Source organism: Delphinapterus leucas, chromosome 13 (genome assembly GCF_059928025.1).
Source record: "Delphinapterus leucas isolate spDelLeu-1000000601 "Yukka" chromosome 13, BTC_Dleu_Yukka2, whole genome shotgun sequence".
In the NCBI taxonomy this organism is placed as follows: Eukaryota; Metazoa; Chordata; class Mammalia; order Artiodactyla; family Monodontidae; genus Delphinapterus; species Delphinapterus leucas.
This window is the reverse complement of record NC_143141.1, coordinates 13,852,026-13,872,076: the sequence shown is the minus strand read 5'-3', so window position 1 is coordinate 13,872,076 and position 20,051 is coordinate 13,852,026. Positions and strand designations below refer to the sequence as shown.

Sequence of the window (20,051 nt, the reverse complement as noted above, 5' to 3'; positions counted from 1 at the left end):
TGACACTTATGTGTGGGGCACTGAACACAGTACCACAGGAGCTACAGAAAAGAATAAGCTACTGTGTCCACCCTCACCCTGACCTTCCAGAACCTGCAGGATAATATGTGTCTTATCAGCAAGCCAGCCAGCCTTCCCTCCTGGTGCCTGGCCCTGAGTATTTTTTTCATAACTTGCTTCCACCACGACCTAATTTTTCAAAGAGGCCAGACCCTCTTTTATCCCTTCAGAAATTAAGTGAAACAACTGTGTAGTCATTTCTCTAAATTTTTCAATATTTACCTGGCAACTCCAATAGTTAAATAGGTGATGTGTGGCTGTTAGCTCCTGTCCCTTCACTTTAGATATGCTTACCAGCTGGTGACTGTATGCCCACGTCTTTCAGTCTGAATTAGCAGAGCTGACATCTCTCTTGATATAAAAACATCGATGATTTCTGCTTGAACCGACCTTGATTCAAAGCGAAAACTGTCTATTATTTTTATATCACATTGGGTTTCTCTGTTAAAATAAAGAAATAACTCAAAAATGACTCAACCAAAACAAGTAAGCAGAAAAAAAAATTGAGTGTAACTTTTTAAAAGCAAGTGCATCTGAAGGCATAATAAAAAGCCATTATATTGTAGTGGAAAGAATACTGGAGAATTAGGAGGCCTGTGTTCTAGTTCTGGCTGTGACCCTGAATGTCTGAGCTTGGGCACGTCTCTTCCTTGTGGGTCTCAGTTTCCTCATCTGTAAAGTGGAGCATTGGACTAACTTATTAACAGTTCCTTCAAGCTTTTCTATCTACGATGTCATCACAGTTGCTTTCCTTTCTTTATTTAAATAATGCTTTATCCCAGCCTGACAAGCTCCTTTCTATACACCAGCCTTTGTGACTCATCTTCAAACCTTAAATTGGCATCAAAATTATTTCTGACTCCTATGTATATATTATAAATAACTAAATAAATATAATATAAACATACACATACAGACCTGGATAAAAATAAAAATGAAATCTTTTAAAAATGAGAACATAACACCAATTTCCCCCGATTGTAGCTTTGGACCCTCCTTGTTTAGGCTGTTTGGTTCTCTCTCTCTCTCTCTCTCTCTCTCTCTCTCTCTCTCTCTCTCTCCAGCCTTCAGCTATGGTTTTCACAATAAGAATGTTCCAGTTTCTCAAGGTTGGGGAGCTAATGTCCCTCTTTCCTTCCCCTCCTCCTCTTTTGATTCCTCCTCTGGCTTCTACCCCTTCTCCTCCGGTTCCTTTCTCTTCCTCCCTGTTTTCTATTAATTGTGGTGTGCTCCTCGAGAGGGGAGCCTCTCTCTGTGGGCTTCCTTACATCCTATCTGCAGATCAGGTTTTCCTGCCTTTACTCCAAAAAGGGAGCCAAGTGGAACAGCCCATTTCCCTTCTCAGAATATCTTTATCCCATGTTGCATGTGTCAGTTAACAACCTTTCAGTCAAGTTGTTTTGAGAACCTTGGCAGTTGCCTCCTTGAAAAAATTTAATTCCCTTCAAGAGCTTAAAGTAACACTCTTCCTCACAACATCAAACTGAGCAAGGCTTTTATTAACACCTAACAGCTTGGTATTCCCTGAATTATACCCTGCAAGATATTGATTACCCCAGAAGATTCACTAAGAATTTTGAGTTTTAAAGACAACGGAACGTACAGTGGGTTGGAGACTAGTGTGATTTTATGAGCCAACACTTGGGCAACAAACTATAGGTGAAACTAAAGATGTACGTTTGATGGATGGGTGACACATCTCCGAACCACCAGTCACAGAACTCTACACAGCCAGGCAAGATATGGACGCCTCTCACTAATGTGCTTGATTCAAACGGGCTAAGGAAAGCAGACGCACGCTGAAATGACTGGTCTTGGGACCAAGGCATGGTCTGCTAACTAGCAGAGTGCTGAGTTGCACTCGGGCGGGAAGCCAACATTCGGGTCGTTGGGAAGGCAGCCAGAAGCCAGGAATCTCAGCCAAATCAAAGGTCAAGGTGAAAATTAAGTCAGGAGTGAGACCTGCCAGAAGAACTCAGAGCATTGATGGATGCATCAAATGCTGGAGTCAGGCTGTGAGACAAGTACAGAAACAAATACAGAAGAATTGCAGGGAGGCCCAGATACAGAAGGATATGGAAATGAAGGTAGTCAGAATTTTAGGGATAATGAAGAACTCTGCAGAAGCCAAAGTAGGTGAGGTGGGGAGAAGCATAAATATAATCCCACTTCCTTAAGTGATCTCGACCCTGAAGCAAGCTGTCCTGGGTTCGGGTTCTCCTATTACAAGATGGACACTGTGGAATTGGCTCAAGACAGCTGGGAGCCTGAGGGAAGACCCTTGATCTCCATGTATTAGGGGGCTGTGTTTTTAAGGGAACAGATGCCCATTCTCCTGTAACTTTTTGGTAGTTTAGTGACGGTGACCTCACAACATAATGTGAGCAGCAGATATAAACACAGCTGTTGATCCCGATTCTTTGTGGTGAAAAAATTGGACGACCAGAGAACTGATTAAATTATTCTAGTTTTGTACAGTGGAAAACTCTAGTTACTAAAAAGGCAGTATAGGTATTTTTATATTTATATGGGAAAATATCCACAATCTACTGAGTGAAAAAAAAGCAGGCAATAGACAGAAATATGTTATTATTCCAGTTAGAAAAAGATTGATGCTATTGACATATACACACTCATGCATGTGTGTACATGCAGGACTGCATTTCAGCCAGAACACACTGATACAGTCATACAGACATACTCTTTGTTGATGTGTCTGTGCCTTTGATAGGTCGGTGCCTTTCCTGTACCAGTTGTTACATAGTTTAAATATTTTTCCTCTGTATACTCATTGGAAAATACTCCTCAACGTGCTGTGTCCGTCTTCGTGTGGATTCTGGGGATTTCTACTGTTTTCTTCATACTTTTTTATAATGTTTTAATTTTTTACAGTTTGCATATGTTAATTTTACAGTCAGAATAAATAATGAAGGTATTTTTATTTTGGAAAAAAGTTATATTAGATTTGCCCAAGCAAAAAAAAATCTTTTTTCAGAAAAGAACTTCTCTTTCTTTAGTATTTTTTTTTTTTTTTTTTGCTGTTGAGTTTTTTTTTTTTTTTTTTTTTTTTTTGCCACGTGGTACGCGGGATCTTATTTCCCTGACCAGGGATCGAACCTGTGCCCCCTGCAGTGGAAACGAGGAGTCTTAACCACTGAACCGCCAGGGAAGTCCCCCCAGAAAAGAGCTTCTGATATGGATAAACATAGCAAGCAAACTTTTCCTTTGGTCTTTGAGAAATTTGTCACTTTTTCTTCAAAATTATCGTGCCTTCATGGGAACTGGCTTCTTAATTATGGTACCTCAAATATCAAAACCTCATTTTTTTTTTTTTTACAAGATCACTAGACTGCTTAGGCAAACATAGGGAGCCTGGTAGGTCTAGATTTCACAGCTGACAAGTTCTCTCATGGATATCCTTTTGGTCTAGACAAGGAAATAGGGACTGGATGCAGAGACACTTGGAAGGGTTGACAGCCCATAGCCACAGGGCCCTCTTTAATGAGTTCCAATGGCAAACTGGAGTATGATATTTTTTGGTCAAGTCCCCGGCCTCTGTCCTCAACCACTGGACCGCCAGGGAAGTCCTGAGCTGTAGGGACCTTGAGTGGCATTTACAGAACTGAAGCATTCAATGAAGAAGGCATTAATCTTGTACTACAGTGAATGTCAAAGGTGGCAGCTGTTCAAAGATGCAGTGGGTTGCCTCACAAAGGGGTCTCCAACTGAATGCCCCTCCCTTTCCCAGCCCTCTCAGGAGGTGGTGAAGGAGATGATACAGTTCTCCAAGGATACGCTGGAAAAAATTGACAAGGCTCGCTCTGAGGGTTTGTACCACGAGGTAAGAATTCATTTTTTTTTTTTTGCGGTACGCGGGCCTCTCACTGTTGTGGCCTCTCCCGTTGTGGAGCACAGGCTCCGGACGCGCAGGCTCAGCGGCCATGGCTCACGGGCCCAGCTGCTCCACGGCATGCGGGACCTTCCCGGATCGGGGCACGAACCCGTGTCCCCTGCATTGGCAACTCACTGAAACTGGGTTTGAGGAGAGCACAGGCAGCCTGACAAATGTCCTGGGGCTGGGGGTGTCTGTGATATCGGGGATGGAGGAATGGAAATGGCAGTGGGTGTCTTGCTTTCTCGTGTCCTGGCTACAGTGTCCAGATCTACTAACTGTGCATTCAACCCTGGCTCTAGAAACACCAGGCATTCTCAACTGGCTGTACACAAGAATCATTGAAAAAACCCTGATGCTCAGTACAATTCCTCCAGAATCTCTAGGAGTGGGACCCAGACATCAAGATTTGTAAAGCTCCCGAGTGATTTCAACAGGCACCTAAAGTTGAGACCCACGGCCAACACTGACCTGCAGAGCACGTGCCTGCACTGAATTCACAAAGGCAGCTTGTTGGAAGTACAGATTCCCGTGTCTCACCCCCTAAGGTGTGATTCGTCTAGTCTGCAACAGAACACAGGGACCATGAATCAGTATTTTTTCCCCCAAGCTCTTTAGACAATTTGGTAGCTAGGTTTGGATGGCACTAGGGCATGGCAAGGTGGGAGATTAATTTCTGTTCGTTTCTATCTGCTTTTCTCTGATCTTCATTCGCCTCCTTTCCTCACTCATTCTTTGCCCACTTTTGAGCCCTTACTGGGGTGACCAACACACGACATGCTCCTTGCCTCCTGGGAGTTCTGTCAGGTTGCGGGGAGAGAGTCCCATGAACAAAGTGTTGCTGTACAGTACGGAAAATCTATGGCAGAGGCTCGCGGTAGGAGCTGGAGCTCCGGATTCCATCCCTCTGTCGTCTTCTTCGTTTGTCCTCTTCTCTGCTCAAGCTTGGTAGGGTCGGGTGTAGGGCCAGGCGCTGCTCATGGGCTTACAAGGATTGTCTTCAGGATGGATTGTTTGCCAGCTCACAGTTTGCCACGCCCCTACCCAGGTGCCTCATGGGCCTCTGGGAGAGTCTCAGAGAAAACTGGTTTCCACGCATTTGAACTGGAAAGGATTGTGTGACATTTCTCCCGTGAGAGTGGCAAGGGAAGGAGGGGAGAACTGTGAACCACTAAAATCTAGAGACCATCTGACTCTGTAGGGTGTAACTGAAGATATGTCTACACATGAATCAGTTGGAAAAGCCTGACTATAAAGCCGCTTGTGGTCGGGCCCACCTTCTTCCTCACCAGGACCCATGTGGCCTCCTCCTGATGGGTCGCCTGGCCTCTCTCTCTGCCAATCCCTCCCGTACACTTCGAGCAGGGCATGACTGTCCAACCTCACTGTGCATAAGGGCCACCCAGGGGCAGATGTGAAGGATGCCAGGGTCCCTCCCCTGGGTATTCAGTTTCAATTGGTCTGGGATAGGACTCAGACGTCGGGATTTATAAAAGCTCTCCAGGTGACTCCAAAGCACAGCCAGGATGCAGAATCATGGGAATGATGGTTAAGATAAAGCTCCACTGCTTGCTTTGAATACTTGCTCCATTGCTCACTTTCTGTGTAACTTTGGCAAAGCACTTGCCGCTCTGTGCTTCGGTTTCCTCGTCTGGGAGAATGGGAATATTAGTAGTGCCTATGTCATTGCGTTGTTGTGAGAAGGAGTACATATATATGTATGAACATGGCTTTCATAGCTCCCTACTGACTTCTATGATAACTCCTCATTCTGCCATGTCAGCTGTGTCTCCCACTGTTACCCTTGCCATCCCTACATCTTAGCCAAACAGGGCCATTTTGCTATTCGGATCACAAACTGGTGCTTTCCCTTCTCTGCCGGTAGTTTCCTCAAGCTTCGAAGAGTGAGTGTCCAATGCCATCGTGATGCTCCCATGTGTGAGTCAAGCATGTGCTCTGGTGCAGGGATAACAGACAGGGCCTGTGTCTCCTAGGTTGTGAAGTTATGCCGGGAGTGCCTACAGAAGCAGGAGCCAGTGTTGGCCGACACCAACCTCTACACACTGTGGATGCTGAGCACCGTCTCCGAGGTCCTCTCCTACCTGCAGGCCTTTGAGGAGGCCTCACACTATGCCAGGAGGATGGTGGATGGCTATATGTAGGTGACGATCCTGGGTCTCAGGTAGTCTCCTGGAAATGTGTCTATTCCAGGGATGGCAAAGAGATGGCATGCATGTCGCTACCTCTCCCTCCTGCGCCCACAGCAGGCTTCAGTAATTGATAACTGTCCTCTTTATAACTGAGTCTTTGTATCGTGATGTTCTGAGCAATAATGTCCACATAATCAGGTTTGATACCTGAGATGAAATCTATTTGTCATCCCTGGTCTTCCCCAAATCCTCCAGCTTGTCTGTCCTTTGGGAGGCATCTTCTGCTTGTGGTTTCCTTAAGGCTAAATCTGGCTTGATGTTAAGTGCTTAGAAAAGTTCCCCCCCCCCAACAATCAACAGAGGCAATCTTGTCAGCTTTAGATTTTATTTAAAAAAAAAAAAAAAAGAGGGACTTCCCTGGTGGTCCAGTGGTTGAGACTCCTCGCTTCCACTGCAGGGGGCGTGGGTTCCATCCCTGGTTTGGGAACTAAGATCCCACATGCTGCACAGCAAGGTGCAAAAAAAAAGAAAGAAAAAAAAAAGAGGTGTCAGCCATTCTTGCTTATAAATTGTAAAAGGCAACTCCTTTGCCTTCCCTCTGCTAATGTCCTCTCTTGCCTTATGTGCCCGCATTGGCATGTGAATTTGTATTTCTGGCCAAATGAATATGTTGGCGTAAGAAAGTTGCATTTTTTTGAGTAGATGTTACTCATAAACAAAATCTGGGAAACCTGTACACCATGCGAAAGGAAGTCCTGTTAAGAGAGTGCCAAGGAGGTGAAGATACAACTCTGTCCCGAGAAGGACATTCAAACTATTTTTTTCCCCCTGAACTTCCTAGCCTGTTCAAAGGAGGGCTGAAGGCTCCCAGCTCCTTGCACTCAAGTTCCAAGTACAATCCTGACCCCGTTTCCCCATTAGGACTTGGCTCAGTAGCCTAGGTCGGAGTCTCAGCTCTTGCAGCCTCACCGCGTGGGGTGTTTGGCATCTCAGTGCATCTCTGAGTTCCTTAGTCTCCCTTGATGGTTGATGCCTCACAGCGCTGGTGGGAGAGTATATGGACTTCATCAGTGAGGTCACTTTATAAGTTGTCAGATGTTGTGCAGATAAAAGGTAGGTTGGGAATATGTGTTATCATTACTTGCTCTGCCCCTGCAGGAAGCTGTATCACCCCAACAATGCCCAGCTGGGCATGGCCATCATGCGGGCAGGGCTGACCAACTGGCATGCTGGCAACATTGAGGTGGGGCACAGCATGATCTGCAAAGCCTACGCCATTCTCCTGGTGACACACGGACCCTCCCACCCCATCACCAAGGACTTAGAGGCAAGTGGCTTCTTGGGGCAAGTCTGGGCTCTCTGAAGATGAAAGCTGAGTGCTAGACTCTGCTTTTGGAAAGACCCTAGATTGCCTGCTAGACCAGAAGGGAATTCAGAAATGCTTAGACTGCTCCCCTTGTTTTACATCTGAGCAAACTGAGGCCCAGAGAAGGGGAGTAACCTGTCCTTGGTCACAAAGCGAGTGGACGGCAAAATTGAGGCTTGAACCCTGGGAGGCTCCAAGCCTGGACTGAGAAAACCTAATGGTGTGCATGTATGTGTAGCACGTACATTAGAAAACGTGCCACATGGAGTAGAGTCAGGGAGCACAGGCTCTGGGACCAGACTGCTGGGATCCAATTCCAGTTTGACCACTTTCCAGCTTTGTGGCTACAAATATTGAGTGTGTGGGCTTCAGTCTTCTCATCAGAAAAATGGAGAAAAAAGGGTTAAGGTTGTGGCAAAGGTTCAATGAATTGATGTGTGAAAAGCACTCAGAGCAGTGTCTGGTGAGTGGCCTGCTCTTCATATCTGCTGGATGGCTTTGTGCTTCGAGGGCTGATTTATTTGAAAGTGATGGGGTTCAGAGGACTGCCCTCAGGCAGTAGTACAGGGAAAGAGGACAGACTTTGGTGTCATAGAATGTATGTCAGTACATTAAGCTTGTCAAATACAAGTGTTTGTCATTGTATTCACTGCTCTAACCTCAGCCCCTCAACGAAGCCTGGCCCTTGATAAATATTTCTTGAATTAACATATGGGAGAATGAGGGTTTTTCTGTGTCACACGCTGTAATCTTCCCGGCCGTTGTAAAGTACAAGGGAATCTCACCCGCTTCGTGTATGAGGAAACTGAGGGCTGAAGGGATTAAGTCACTTGCCTGATGTCCCACAGTGTTGATGGGACTTAAGTTCAGGAACCAGGGTTCAAATCCAGGTCCCCACGTAGCAGTTCCTAGGAACAAACATTCTCTGCTGAGAGCATTCCCTCAAGCTACTCTCTCAGGGGTCTGACTCCCTCTTCCTAACAAATGGAGTCCACTGCCAGGACATTAGACTCGCAGTGTATGAGTGTGTGTGTGTGTGTGTGTGTGTGTGTGTGTGTCCTCTGAGGAGGTACAGTTGAATCTCAGTGGCTGGGAGCCACTTACCCCATAGTCTGTCATTTCCAAAAGGGCCAAGGTAGGTCAGAAACCAACACATCCTGGGGGTTTGTCATCACTGTTTTTGGTGTATCCGCATCCCACAGGCCATGCGGATGCAGACGGAGATGGAGCTGCGCATGTTCCGACAGAACGAGTTCATGTACCACAAGATGCGCGAGGCCGCCCTGAACAACCAGCCCATGCAGGTCATGGCTGAACCCAGCAATGAGCCGGCGCCGGCTTTGTTCCACAAGAAGCAATGAGGACCTGCCTGGTGGGAGAGGGGCGCCGTGGCTGGGGAACTGGGGAGACATTCTGGAGGTGGTGGGTTTCTGGGGAGACCCTTGATGAGGAAATCAGCGTAACGCTCAGCCTTGTTGCCGTGGGAATGTCCTACTCTTTTTTTCCCAGTGTCATTTCGGTTCATTTCAACTCAGTTCAATTCAATTTAACCCTATCCCAGACCAGTCCAACTCCTCCTACAAATATTTATTGGGATAAATATGTATAGGGATAAAGAAGCTCCAAATGTAGCTGGAGAGGCAAAATGTAAACAATTAAAGCACAGCGTGATAATAAATGCAATGGTAAACTCTATGGAGAGAGGGGGTACAGTGGAGGGCATGTGTCTGGTGTGTGTGTGTGTGTGTGTGTGTGTGTGTGTGTGTGTGTGTGTGTGTGTGTGTAGTGGTGAGGGTGTCATGGAGGAGATGACATCTGAGCTAAGGGTGGCAGGTACCTGGAGTCTCAGGTGGCCGCTCACCTATCTGTGCAGGTGTCTCTGGAATATTCAGGATTTGCTGACTGGGATGGGTGATGTTCAGTTTCCTCAGGCGAGTGTGGAGTTATGAAGAAGAGACTGTCTTTGGGCCTTTCAGGTCCTACTCAGAGAACTGAAACTTCTTCAGAAGGGCACGTATGCAGAAGGAGGGCTTTGCCCAAACCACTTGAGGCCTCGGTTTAAAGTCTGGGTTCTCAGCATTATTCTGAAACTAATTCTAGAACACAGAGAGGGAGTGTTTCCTTTCCACACTCTCCCTGCCAAGCCTTGTGATTCCCGTGACGTGGGGCTACTTGGATAATAGCTGAGATTTTTCTGGCCATTGGCCTCCTAGGATTGGAGAAGTCTCTTCAGGGTGAAGTTGAGGGAGAAACTTGGAAACCCACATACATGATGATCATGGGTCCAGCGGAATTGGCCTTTGCGTCTTTTATTTTGTCACGTGTGCCTGGGTGGCCTTTACCAGCTTAGAGTTCATCACTGGCCCCCAGTAAATCTCTATTTTTTAGTAATGAATAATTATGACTTCCCTTGCTTGATTTCTTTCATTGTCCTTTCCCTGGGTCCTCTGCTTTCCTTACCAGAAGGAATGTCTAGTCTGGACTCTGCACACCTAGGTGAGGACCTCTCTGGGAGTGTGACCAACTTGCCCTCATCTCCTGGGAGGCTGCTCTGGTTTCCACCCAAGAGTGTGGGTCTTGGGAATCAACCAATCTAGTTGTCCCATTGGCCTGTTATCTTCTGGGATCCCAAACTTCTCACGAATGTTTTGGGGGATCCTGGACAAAAGCCCCCCCATTTGAGAGTGTCACCAAGTCTTCTCTACTCTCTGGGGCCACCCTTGACCCCAGAGCTCTAGCTAACATCTTGAGGTCAGGTGATCCCATCAGGCTCCATATTTGTCATCTGTGCCTAAAGTGTCAGTTCCTCCATCCCCACCCTTTCGTCCTCAGAATGATCCACTGCCTCCCTTGTAACCTGACCAACAGCTCTGCCAATGTGCCAAAAACTTTGTCCAAAAACTCTGCAAAGGTGCCACCTCTTTGCGGAATACTGGCACCTGGCACTTGGCTCTTCATTGAGGACACCTGCTGCTTCAGAACTTTCACAGGGAGACTGACAGTTCTTCTAAGCTCATGTAAGGATGGCACCAGCCCTCTGCCAGGGACCTAACTGTGCCAGTTCAAATGGTCTCTCTTCTATCCTCATATGAAACCTTCCCCCAAACCTCTTCCCTTCTTTGTCACTGTCACCTGCCACACCGCTGGTCATTCCCCCACATTCAAGGTCTTCTTTTCCGTCCCCTCTTCCTCAGATTTGGTGTCTTCAAAGTCCACTTTCACAAACCATCTAAACCACTTGTTTTACAGATTCTTCATTTACTCAATTCCAGGTGTCTTTCCATTTCCCCCATTAAAACCCTCTCTTAGTTACATCCTGGACACTGTCATCCCCCATAATTCCTCCATTTTTTGGCCGCCCTCTGTGGCATGCGGGATCCTAGCTCCCTGACTGGGGATCGAACCTGTGCCCCCGCGCAGTGGAAGGGCGAAGTCTTAACCACCGGACCGCCAGGGAATTCCCAATTTCTTCATTTTTGATGTCTGACTCTCTGGTCATTGCTTCCCATCTGTTCACTTCTCTTTTTCCTCCACCCCTGATTCCTAGATGGCATCGTATTTTCTCCAGTGTGTCCCCCCTCCTCCTGTCTTTACATCCTTCCAGATAACCAGGGCATCAGCCTCTTTTTCTTTTTGCCCATCCCCCCTTCCTACTTGGCAGAGTCCAGGCCTGGATGAATTCAGCTGTCTTGTTGTTCCTCTGTTGCACCTGGAGGTCTGAGCACAGCCAGGAAAATGGCACCTCTCAGCTCAGGCGCATCCGCGGCCTCTTCTCCAACCTCAGCTGGCCTTGGGGTGCAGCCCAGGCGTGCTCCCTGTGCTTCTCCCTTTGCCCAGTGGTTATTTCAGGTCCTCACTCCTGTCCTCGAGCGAGTCCTCTGCTTTCAGCAGAACCTCATCTCCTGCTTCACCCAGAGGCCAGGAGATGGGATTCCTCAATTTCCTCTTCCCGCGTTCACACACGTGTCTGTGCTCATCCTTCCCGCTTCCGTCTCACACCAGTGGAATGAGAGCCCCTCTCCTCCAAAGCCAAACACTCCACCTGTGCTTTGGACCCCATCCCCTCCTAGGTCCTTGGGGCCTTGCTTCCCATTTATTCCTTCTCACCCTGGATTCTTCACATTTCTCTGTCTACTGGCTTCTTCAAAGCAGTTAATAGATGTGCTGGGGAAACTCTGATCATAATCTTCAAGGCTGAGTTGTTGTTTTTTTTTTTTTTTGCGGTACGCGGGCGTCTCACCGTTGTGGCCTTTCCTGTGGAGGAGCACAGGCTCTGGACGCGCAGGCTCAGCGTCCATGGCTCACGGGTCCAGTCGCTCCGCGGCATGTGGGATCTTCCCGGACCAGGGCACGAACCTGCATCCCCTGCATCGGCAGGCGGACTCTCAACCACTGCGCCACCAGGGAAGCCCAAGGCTGAGTATTTTTACAAAAGGCTTTGTCCCGCACAGTTATTATCTGCCTTCCTTTACTTTCCATTTCTTCCTGAACCCACTGCAGCCTGGCTTCCTGAGTCCATGAATGTGGCTCTTCCCACGGTTGACTCTTGGGGGGACTTTTCAGCCCTCGTGTTATTTGGCTTCTCTGCCTCAGTTGGCATCACAGCCCTTGACTTCCGGGCACCACATCCTTTGTGATGATCCTCTAATGAGGTTTCTCCCCTGGCCCCGTTTCCCTCCTGCCCCTGGCATTTCCTGGAGCTGGTTTTGTTCATTCGGGTCACTCTCAGTTTGTCCTCATCTCTCTCTGCACACCCTCCCCCATGAGCTCGGCCAGGCCCTTCGTTTAATCACTGCCGTGAGGCTGATGTCCTTAAATCTGTATCCCTTGACCTTGCTCCGCATACCCTCAGCCCCGCATACCCTCTTGAACATTCTGCAGGCCCATCAAACTTGGCGTGTCCAAAAGGAAGCTCTTTCTCTTTCCCTTCTCTCCACCCCGACACCTGTTCCTGCTCAGCACTGCCCTCCTTCCACCCCTGAGGAGAACATCTGACTTCTAGTCACTTCCTGAGTATCTACCGCATCGGAGACGTTAACCAGGTCCCTTCAGTCACGGGTCCCCGGGTGGCCCATGTTCTTCTGTGCCTCTCTGAGTTTTGAAACATTCTCTCTAAAATACCCGAAACCTGCCAACTTGTATTCATCGTTCAACACCCACTTTGGAAATCACCCCTTCTGTGAAGTCTTCCCTGAAAGCCTCAGAGTCAGCTGGCTGCCTGTCGGAGTCTGTCCTAGTATCCTTGAGTCTCCCATCATCACACTCCCCTCATGGCCTTATAATTGCCTTTTCACTTGTCTGCCTCCAGCATCAGATCGTGAGGCTCTGGAGGGCGGGAGCTTCGTTCCTTTATTCATCTTTCTATCCCCAGAACCTAGCACAGGTCCTGGGACATAGTAGGTGGTCAGTTAATGTGTATTGAATGAATGAATGAATAAGTGAATGAATTCGCTTAGATCAGAGCAGAAGAGACATGAAACTGTGTATCTCGAGTTTTTATGTTATTGCAGTCCACAGAGGCCATTAAATTTTCTGTATTTCCAAGCAAATGTGTGTGGCTTCTTTCTTTCTGACAATCTATTCATAGAACCCTCTGTCATGATGGAAATGTGTTCTATCTGTGGCCAATACAGTAGCCACTAGCATCATGTGACAATGGAGAACTTGAAATGTTTCTAATATGAGTGAAAAACTGAACTTTTAATTATTTCATTTCAATTATAATAGCTAATGTGGTTAGTGGTTACTGTATTAGACAGTGCAGTTTTAGAGAATACTTCAGTGCAGTTCTCAAGATTATGGACACTGACACAAATTAAGTTCATATCAGCTCTCCTGATATTAGCTAGATGACCGTGGACTGGTTATCTCATCCATGCCTCAGTGTCCTTATTTCTACTTATCACATAGTGTTGCTATAAGAATTACATTTTTGGGCTTCCCTGGTGGTACAGTGGTTAAGATTCCACTTGCCAGTTCAGGCAACACAGGTTTAAGCCCTTGTCCAGGAAGATCCCACATGCCGTGGAGCAGCTAAGCCCGTATGCCACAGCTACTGAGCCTGTGCTCTAGAGCCCGCGAGCCACAACTACTGAGCCCACGTGCCACAATTACTGAAGCCCGCGCGCCTAGAGCCCGTGCTCCTCAACAAGAGAAGCCACTGCAGTGAGAAACCCGCGCACCACAATGAAGAGTAGCCCCTGCTCGCCGCAACTACAGAAAGCCCACGCGCAGCAACAAAAACCCAACGCAGCCAACAATAAAAAATTAATTAATTAATTTTTTAAAAAGAATTACATTTTTTAAATGTAAGGCTCTTAGAACAGTGCCTGGCCCATCGTAAGTGGTCCATGAGCATTCCAACCATGCTTCTATCAGGGTGTCCCTTCTCCTACTAAGAAAGTGGAGGTGAAGGGTAGACACAAGCAGTGGTATGCTGGACCAGCTTGAGACAGCCAACCACATACACTTCTTCCCACCTCTGCATCTATCAGCATCATGTTGATAGCCCGCCATTAGCCACAGTGGGAATATTTACATCATGGTAATCGGTTTAACTCTAGAAGAACACATTAATTTGTAGTGTTGTCAATCTATAAATATGGGGTTTGCTACATAACTCTAGCAGAACAGATACTTAGAAAGACCATTAAAGAAATCTTTACTTCAGCTGGGGTGAACTCTGCATTCTGAAACCTCTATCCCGCAGGGCCTCACAAACAAGTCTAAGACTCTGATTACTACCCCTCAGACTAAGCCACTTGTTCACTGCCTCACCAGTGTATTGACAGACACATGTATTAAAGGCCAGATATAACCACTGGTTGGGAAGATTGCTCAGGGCTTACTTCTCAAGGATGCAGAAGGGAATCTGTATGGAGGCCCTTGGGGAAGAATCTGTTTCTTGTCTTTTTCAGATTCTAAAAGCTTCTTCTAGAATGCCCACACTCCTTGGTTTGTGGCCCCCAGTCGACAACACACCACTCCTTCTCTGACCCTCCTGCCTTCCTATTTACTGACAAGAATACTTGTGATTCCATTGGGTCCACTGGGATAATCCAGGATAATGTTCCCTTTTCAAGGTCTTCGCCTTAATCACATCCGCAAAATCCCTTTTGCCATGTGTCACTGGTCTGGGGGGTAGCATGGGGACATCTTTGGAGGCCATCATTCTGCCTAGCACAGCAGTCTTGTTATCAAGCCCTCAGACCAGTCATGCAGACACAGCAGCAAGCCTCTGAGCAGAAGGCTTGGGACTCGCATCCTGATCTCCAGGCACCAGGAGAATGAACCTTCCTTCCCATCCATCACATTGACAGCCATGTCCAACTTACCTTCTTTCCCTTCCACATTCACCCAGCTTGAACCTACGATGGTGCAGCATTTCCCGACCCACAATGGTTTGCTGGTAAACATTCAGCAACTAGGTTAAGGAGACCCCTGGTTGGTAACGTCTGCTGATTTTTCTCAGTGTAACTGTTCTCACCATGGCCAGTGCCAAGCTCCCGAGCTGTATGTTGAGTCAGGAGCTGGTCCTAGCTGCCTCCAGTACCCCATGCGACCCAGGCCAGGCAGTCGGCCCCTTGCTGGGGCCCTTCTGAACTGGAGAAGGAGTCCCTGCCCTTCTCTGGGAATAAAAGCTCTCGGTCTGTGACCCTAGAGATGCTGGTAGTCAGACTCACTGCTGCCTGGAAAGTTCTGGGAGAACACAGCTGGCATCGAGGGAGAAAAAGGAGTTGACAAGGAGAGAGAGAAGTATTGATGGTGTTCTTGTAAGGCTTCGGATCCACTCCTGCTTGACAGTTACATGAGTCAGTGAACTACCCCGTCCCACCTTTAATTTTGGCCTAAGCCCGTTTATGTGGGTTTCTTTTTCTTTTTTAAATTTTAATTAATTAATTTATTGGCTGCGTTGGGTCTTCATTGCTGTGTGCAGGCTTTCTCTACTTGCGGCGAGAGGGAGCTACTCTTCGTTGCGGTGCGCGGGCTTCTCATTGTGGTGGCTTCTCTGGTTGTGGAGCTCGGCCTCTAGGTGCGCGGGCTTCAGTAGTTGTGGCACGTGGGCTCAGTAGTTGTGGCTCAGAGGCTCTAGAGCGCAGGCTCAGTAGTTGTGGCTCACGGGCTTAGTTGCTCCACGGCATGTGGGATCTTCCCGGACCAGGGCTTGAACCTGTGTCCCCTGCCTTGGCAGGCGGATTCTTAACCACTGCGCCACCAGGGAAGTCCTAAGTGGGCTCCTTTGATTCGCAGCTAAAGGAATTCCCATTGTGCTAGTTTGTCTCCATCTTCCCTTCCCTACGTTCCTTTTCCACCCTTCTCTGCCCGGCTCTGCGCCCAGGAGGGCTGACTTCTGCTTTCTTGTTCAGCCAGTGGGACGCACCGGCAGGAGATGGGATGGTAGAAGGAGAGAGAGGTGGGTGTTATTCCCCACCACGTTCCCTCTTCCCTGGCCCCTCCCTGCCTAACCAGCGCCTGTTGGGTGGTTCTCGAAGGGTCCCAGCTCTCACTGAGCTCCAGTAATGCTGTCCTCCAGGTTGCCGCTTCAGGCCCATGGGTGGTAATGGTTTTCTGTGGTTGCGGGTCCCTGGGTGCCTCACCTACCCCATAAGCTCCCCTTATTCAAACCACACCTTTGTATATGGTGCTTTCATTAAATTCTCATCAAGAAAACCCTTTTGAGTGAGGCTTATTTCCTGCTGATACATCCCTGACATGTATCTTTCTTTTTAAAAAAAAATTCAAGTATAGTTGATGTACAATATTATATAAGTACAGGTGTACAATATAGGGATTCACTATATAGGGAGTAATTTTTAAAAGTTATACTCCGTTTATAGTCATTGCAAATACTGACTGTATTCTCCATGTTGTACGGTATATCCTAGTAGCTTATTTTATATATAATAGTTTGTACCTTTTACTTCCCCGCTCCTGTATCGTTTCTCCCCTCTGCCTCGTCCCCACTGGTAATCACGAGTTTGTTCTCTCTGTGAGTCTGCTTCTTTTCTGTTATACTCACTAGCTTGTTGCGTTTTGTAGATTCCACAGAGAAGTGATGTCATACAGTATTTCCCTGACATATATCTTTCCAATTTACTTCTCACACCTCGTCACTAGATCCCATTGACTCTAATTCCTAAATGTTCGTGCACCTTTCCACTCTGCTCCATCCTCACAGGCACTGCCTTGGTTCAGGTCCCCAACATCTCTTGCCTGGACTATCGCCGCTGTGTCTTCATGGTCTGTCTGTATTCAGCCATGGCCCTCTCTCTGATCCTTGACACCATGGCCAGAATAATTTTTCTACAGTGCATTTAGTACCATGTTCCTCTTGCAGCTGAAAACCCTTCAATGATTCCCTATGGTCTCCAGGGTCAAGTCTAAACTCCTTACCAGAATATTCATGACAGAGACTCTGTGTCCTTCTCAGCCTCATCTCTTGCCAAGCCTCCATTTATACCACACCTCCCTGCCAAGCAAACACACTCAGATGCTTTGAGAGTCGGCTGAAACGTCACTTCCACTGAGACATTTTCTGAGGCAGACAGGCTCTGGTGATTGTACACATCAGGATCACGGCACGGATCATACTGTCGCCATGTGGATTATGGGTTGGTCTCCCTGCTAGACATCAAGTCTCCCAGGAATTACTGTCTCCTCAGAGCTTAGCATTGCCCAGCCCTGATCTGGCTGAATGAGTCTAGGTTGTAGAGAAGATACATGTAATTCCACATCTCTGTGTTTTACTGGTAAGAAATACTAGAAAATCATAGGATGGTCAAGATGCCTCTAGTATATGTAGAAAAAATGGTCTGAATATTGAGTATGAGCTGTTATATTCAGCCCCCCAGCCACCCCCCCCAAATCACTTTCTTTATTCTAATGACAATCAGTTGAAACAACAACAGAAATGTCTACTTTTGTGTGGATATAGACACCAAAAGTGACTCTTTACAAGTCAATCCGCTGTCACAGGGGAAGAGCCGTCTCTGGTAGTGGGATGCCCACAGGACAGGCGGAGGGAAGAGGGAGGGGTCAGAAGAGACTAGGGGTCCAATTAAAAATAGCTGATACCATCAACAGCCGTTTATTCAATTTATTTAAAGCAGGCTTCGGGCCCAGATTTCTCTAGGCACCTGTACGAAATACAAATTCAGCATTTAAAGTGAATTCTCCTTTTCAGGCAAAAACATACAAACAACACCTTCCTAAATCCAGAGCTGTTCCCAGTTAGGAGGAGACTTTGGGAAGTTTGTCAGATCCCTAGAGGCTTTGCTGAGGAGAAGACCTTATTTCTACTACTTTCTGCCTCCTGTGTCTTAAGAGTCAAAGAACCTCAGGTGCACCATTTATCAGCTGGGTGGTCCTAAGCAAACCTTGTTTCCTCTCTGTGCTTCATCTGCTCACAGAGGTTAATTTCTCTGGGCAGTAACAGAGCTTCTGCTACTAAAAGTCTAAATGTCAAACCCAACCGCAGTTCCCTAGGAATCCAAGTGGCAATGATGACATGTTTTATTTGCATGGTACTGGCATCATTTCATGGGATCCTTACAAAAGCTATGAGAGAAGGTGTTGTATTGCCCATTTTACAGATGAGAAAACTGAGGTCCAAAATCATGGATTAGTTAACTAGAACCGTGCCTTCAAGCCCACTATTTTTACTTGAAATCGTCTGCTTTTTAAAAAGTCATTGCTCATTTAAAAGAAGTAGTTCCACAAAATTAGTTCCTTGTAAAAGATTCAAACAATAGAAATAATGCAAAAAGCTCTCTTGACCTCCCACCCAATTCCTGTTCCTGCCACAGAAGTCATGGCTATTATCTGGTGTTCCAGCCATCCATGGTCATAGACATATCTGTATATCTATATAAATAGATAATTTTGTTTCGTATTTTAATAAAATTTACATGATATTGTACTGTTGATATTGTTCTGAAACTTACTTTTTTTTTTTTTAATGCTTGGTCTTAGAGATAGTCCTATAACAGTACATATAGATCTACTCGTCCATTTAATCTACCGAAGGTTATTTCAGAGTGTGGCCATAGCACAGTTTATCTAATCCATTTTTTACTGATGGACATTTGTTTCCAGTTTTTGGCTGTTGCATTTTTTATATGCTTCTTTGTGCATGTGTTTAAACACAACTCTAGGGCGATGTACAACAGTGGCATTTCTAGGTGCTAGGAAATTCACATTGAAAATATTAATGGATACTGCTAAGTGGTGCTCCAAATGGGCTGTACCAGTTTACGTCTCCACCAACTGATGGGAGAACCATTCATCACATCCTTGCAAACACTGGATGTGGTCAATCTTTTCACGTTTTACTAGTTTGATTTGTAAAATGATATCTCATCTTACATCCCTCCTCTGTGATTAACAGTGAGGCTAAGCATATTTCATATTGTGAATTCCCTGTATATGTCCTCAACCCACTTTTCCATTGACTTGTTGGTCTTATTGATTTGGGGGAGGTTTTTATATTCTGTCTATTAACCTCTGTTATGTAAGCCACAAATATATTCTCCCACATTATTGCTTCTTTTTGGAAACTGTGTTTACAGTGTCTTTCTTTCATATCAAATTTAAAATTTGTAAGGTGGTAAAATGAATTAATCTTTCCCTTCATGGATGTTGCACCTTGTTTAAGATGGTCTTCTATACTTCAAGTTATTTATCTATCATCACATCTATTTCTAATATTTCACATTTATTCATTTAGCTCTTTAGTTCATCTGGAATTTATTTTGTGAATGGCATATTGTAGTCTCCTATTAGTTGTATTTTCCCCTGTATCTTCCAACTCTGAGTTCTTACTGAAGCTCTGAAGCACTTTCCTTAAGTCTGCCCTAGTTCCTGAAATAATTGTCTCCCATTTTTTCCCCCAAGATCCTGCTCCATATGGAAGGAGGAGGGCTAACATATGGGGAAAACTATAGAGCAAGGAAGGAAGAACTTCATCCAGTAGACTGGTGCAGATAAAAAGCCAGAGAGAGGGAAAGAGTACTTTCAGCTGTGCAGTTTAGGAAGCCTTCTTGGAGGAGGTGGCACTTAAATTATCAGAGGAATGAGAGGTTGTTTAACTCGATTGGAGTGTATATTATAGGAAGGGTGTAAAGCTAGGTAAGGTGGGACAGGACATAATGGAGCAAAGTTCGGCAACCTATGGTCCATGAGTCAGATCCAGCTGCCACATTTTTTTCTTTGGCTGCACTGCACAGTATGCAAGAATCTTAGTTCCCTGACCAGGGATTGAACCCACGCCCCTGCAGTGAAAGCACGGAGTCTTAACCACTGGACCTCCAGGGAAGTCCCCACCTGTTTCTATATGGTGTGCGAGCTAAGAATGGTTTTCCATGTTTAAATGGTTGAAAAAAATCAAAAGAAGAACAATATTTTATGACATAGGCAAATGATATGAAATTTAAATTTCAGTGTTCATAAATAAAGTTTCATGGGAACACAGCCATGCCCACCTGTTTGGGTATTGTTCTGTGGCTGCTTCAGTGCTACAACAGCAGAATTAGGGAGCTGTGGCAGAGCCCGGGTGGTCCACAAAACTGAAAATATTTTCTTTCTG

The 20,051-nt window shown here is 46.3% G+C and overlaps 1 protein-coding gene across 1 annotated transcript in view; it reads left to right on the top strand.

Annotated features, from left to right (window-relative positions):
- The window catches only part of SMYD1 (SET and MYND domain containing 1), a 52,151-nt gene extending 38,574 nt beyond the window's left edge, over positions 1–13,577 (top strand). Inside the window, exons 8-11 of the mRNA XM_089922839.1 lie at positions 3,809–3,901; positions 5,947–6,110; positions 7,261–7,429; positions 8,671–13,577. Coding sequence (XP_089778965.1) covers positions 3,809–3,901; positions 5,947–6,110; positions 7,261–7,429; positions 8,671–8,829 — 585 coding nt within the window. The 3' untranslated portion in view covers positions 8,830–13,577. The remainder of the gene's footprint in view (positions 1–3,808; positions 3,902–5,946; positions 6,111–7,260; positions 7,430–8,670) is intronic.
- The last annotated feature ends 6,474 nt before the right edge of the window (positions 13,578–20,051 follow it).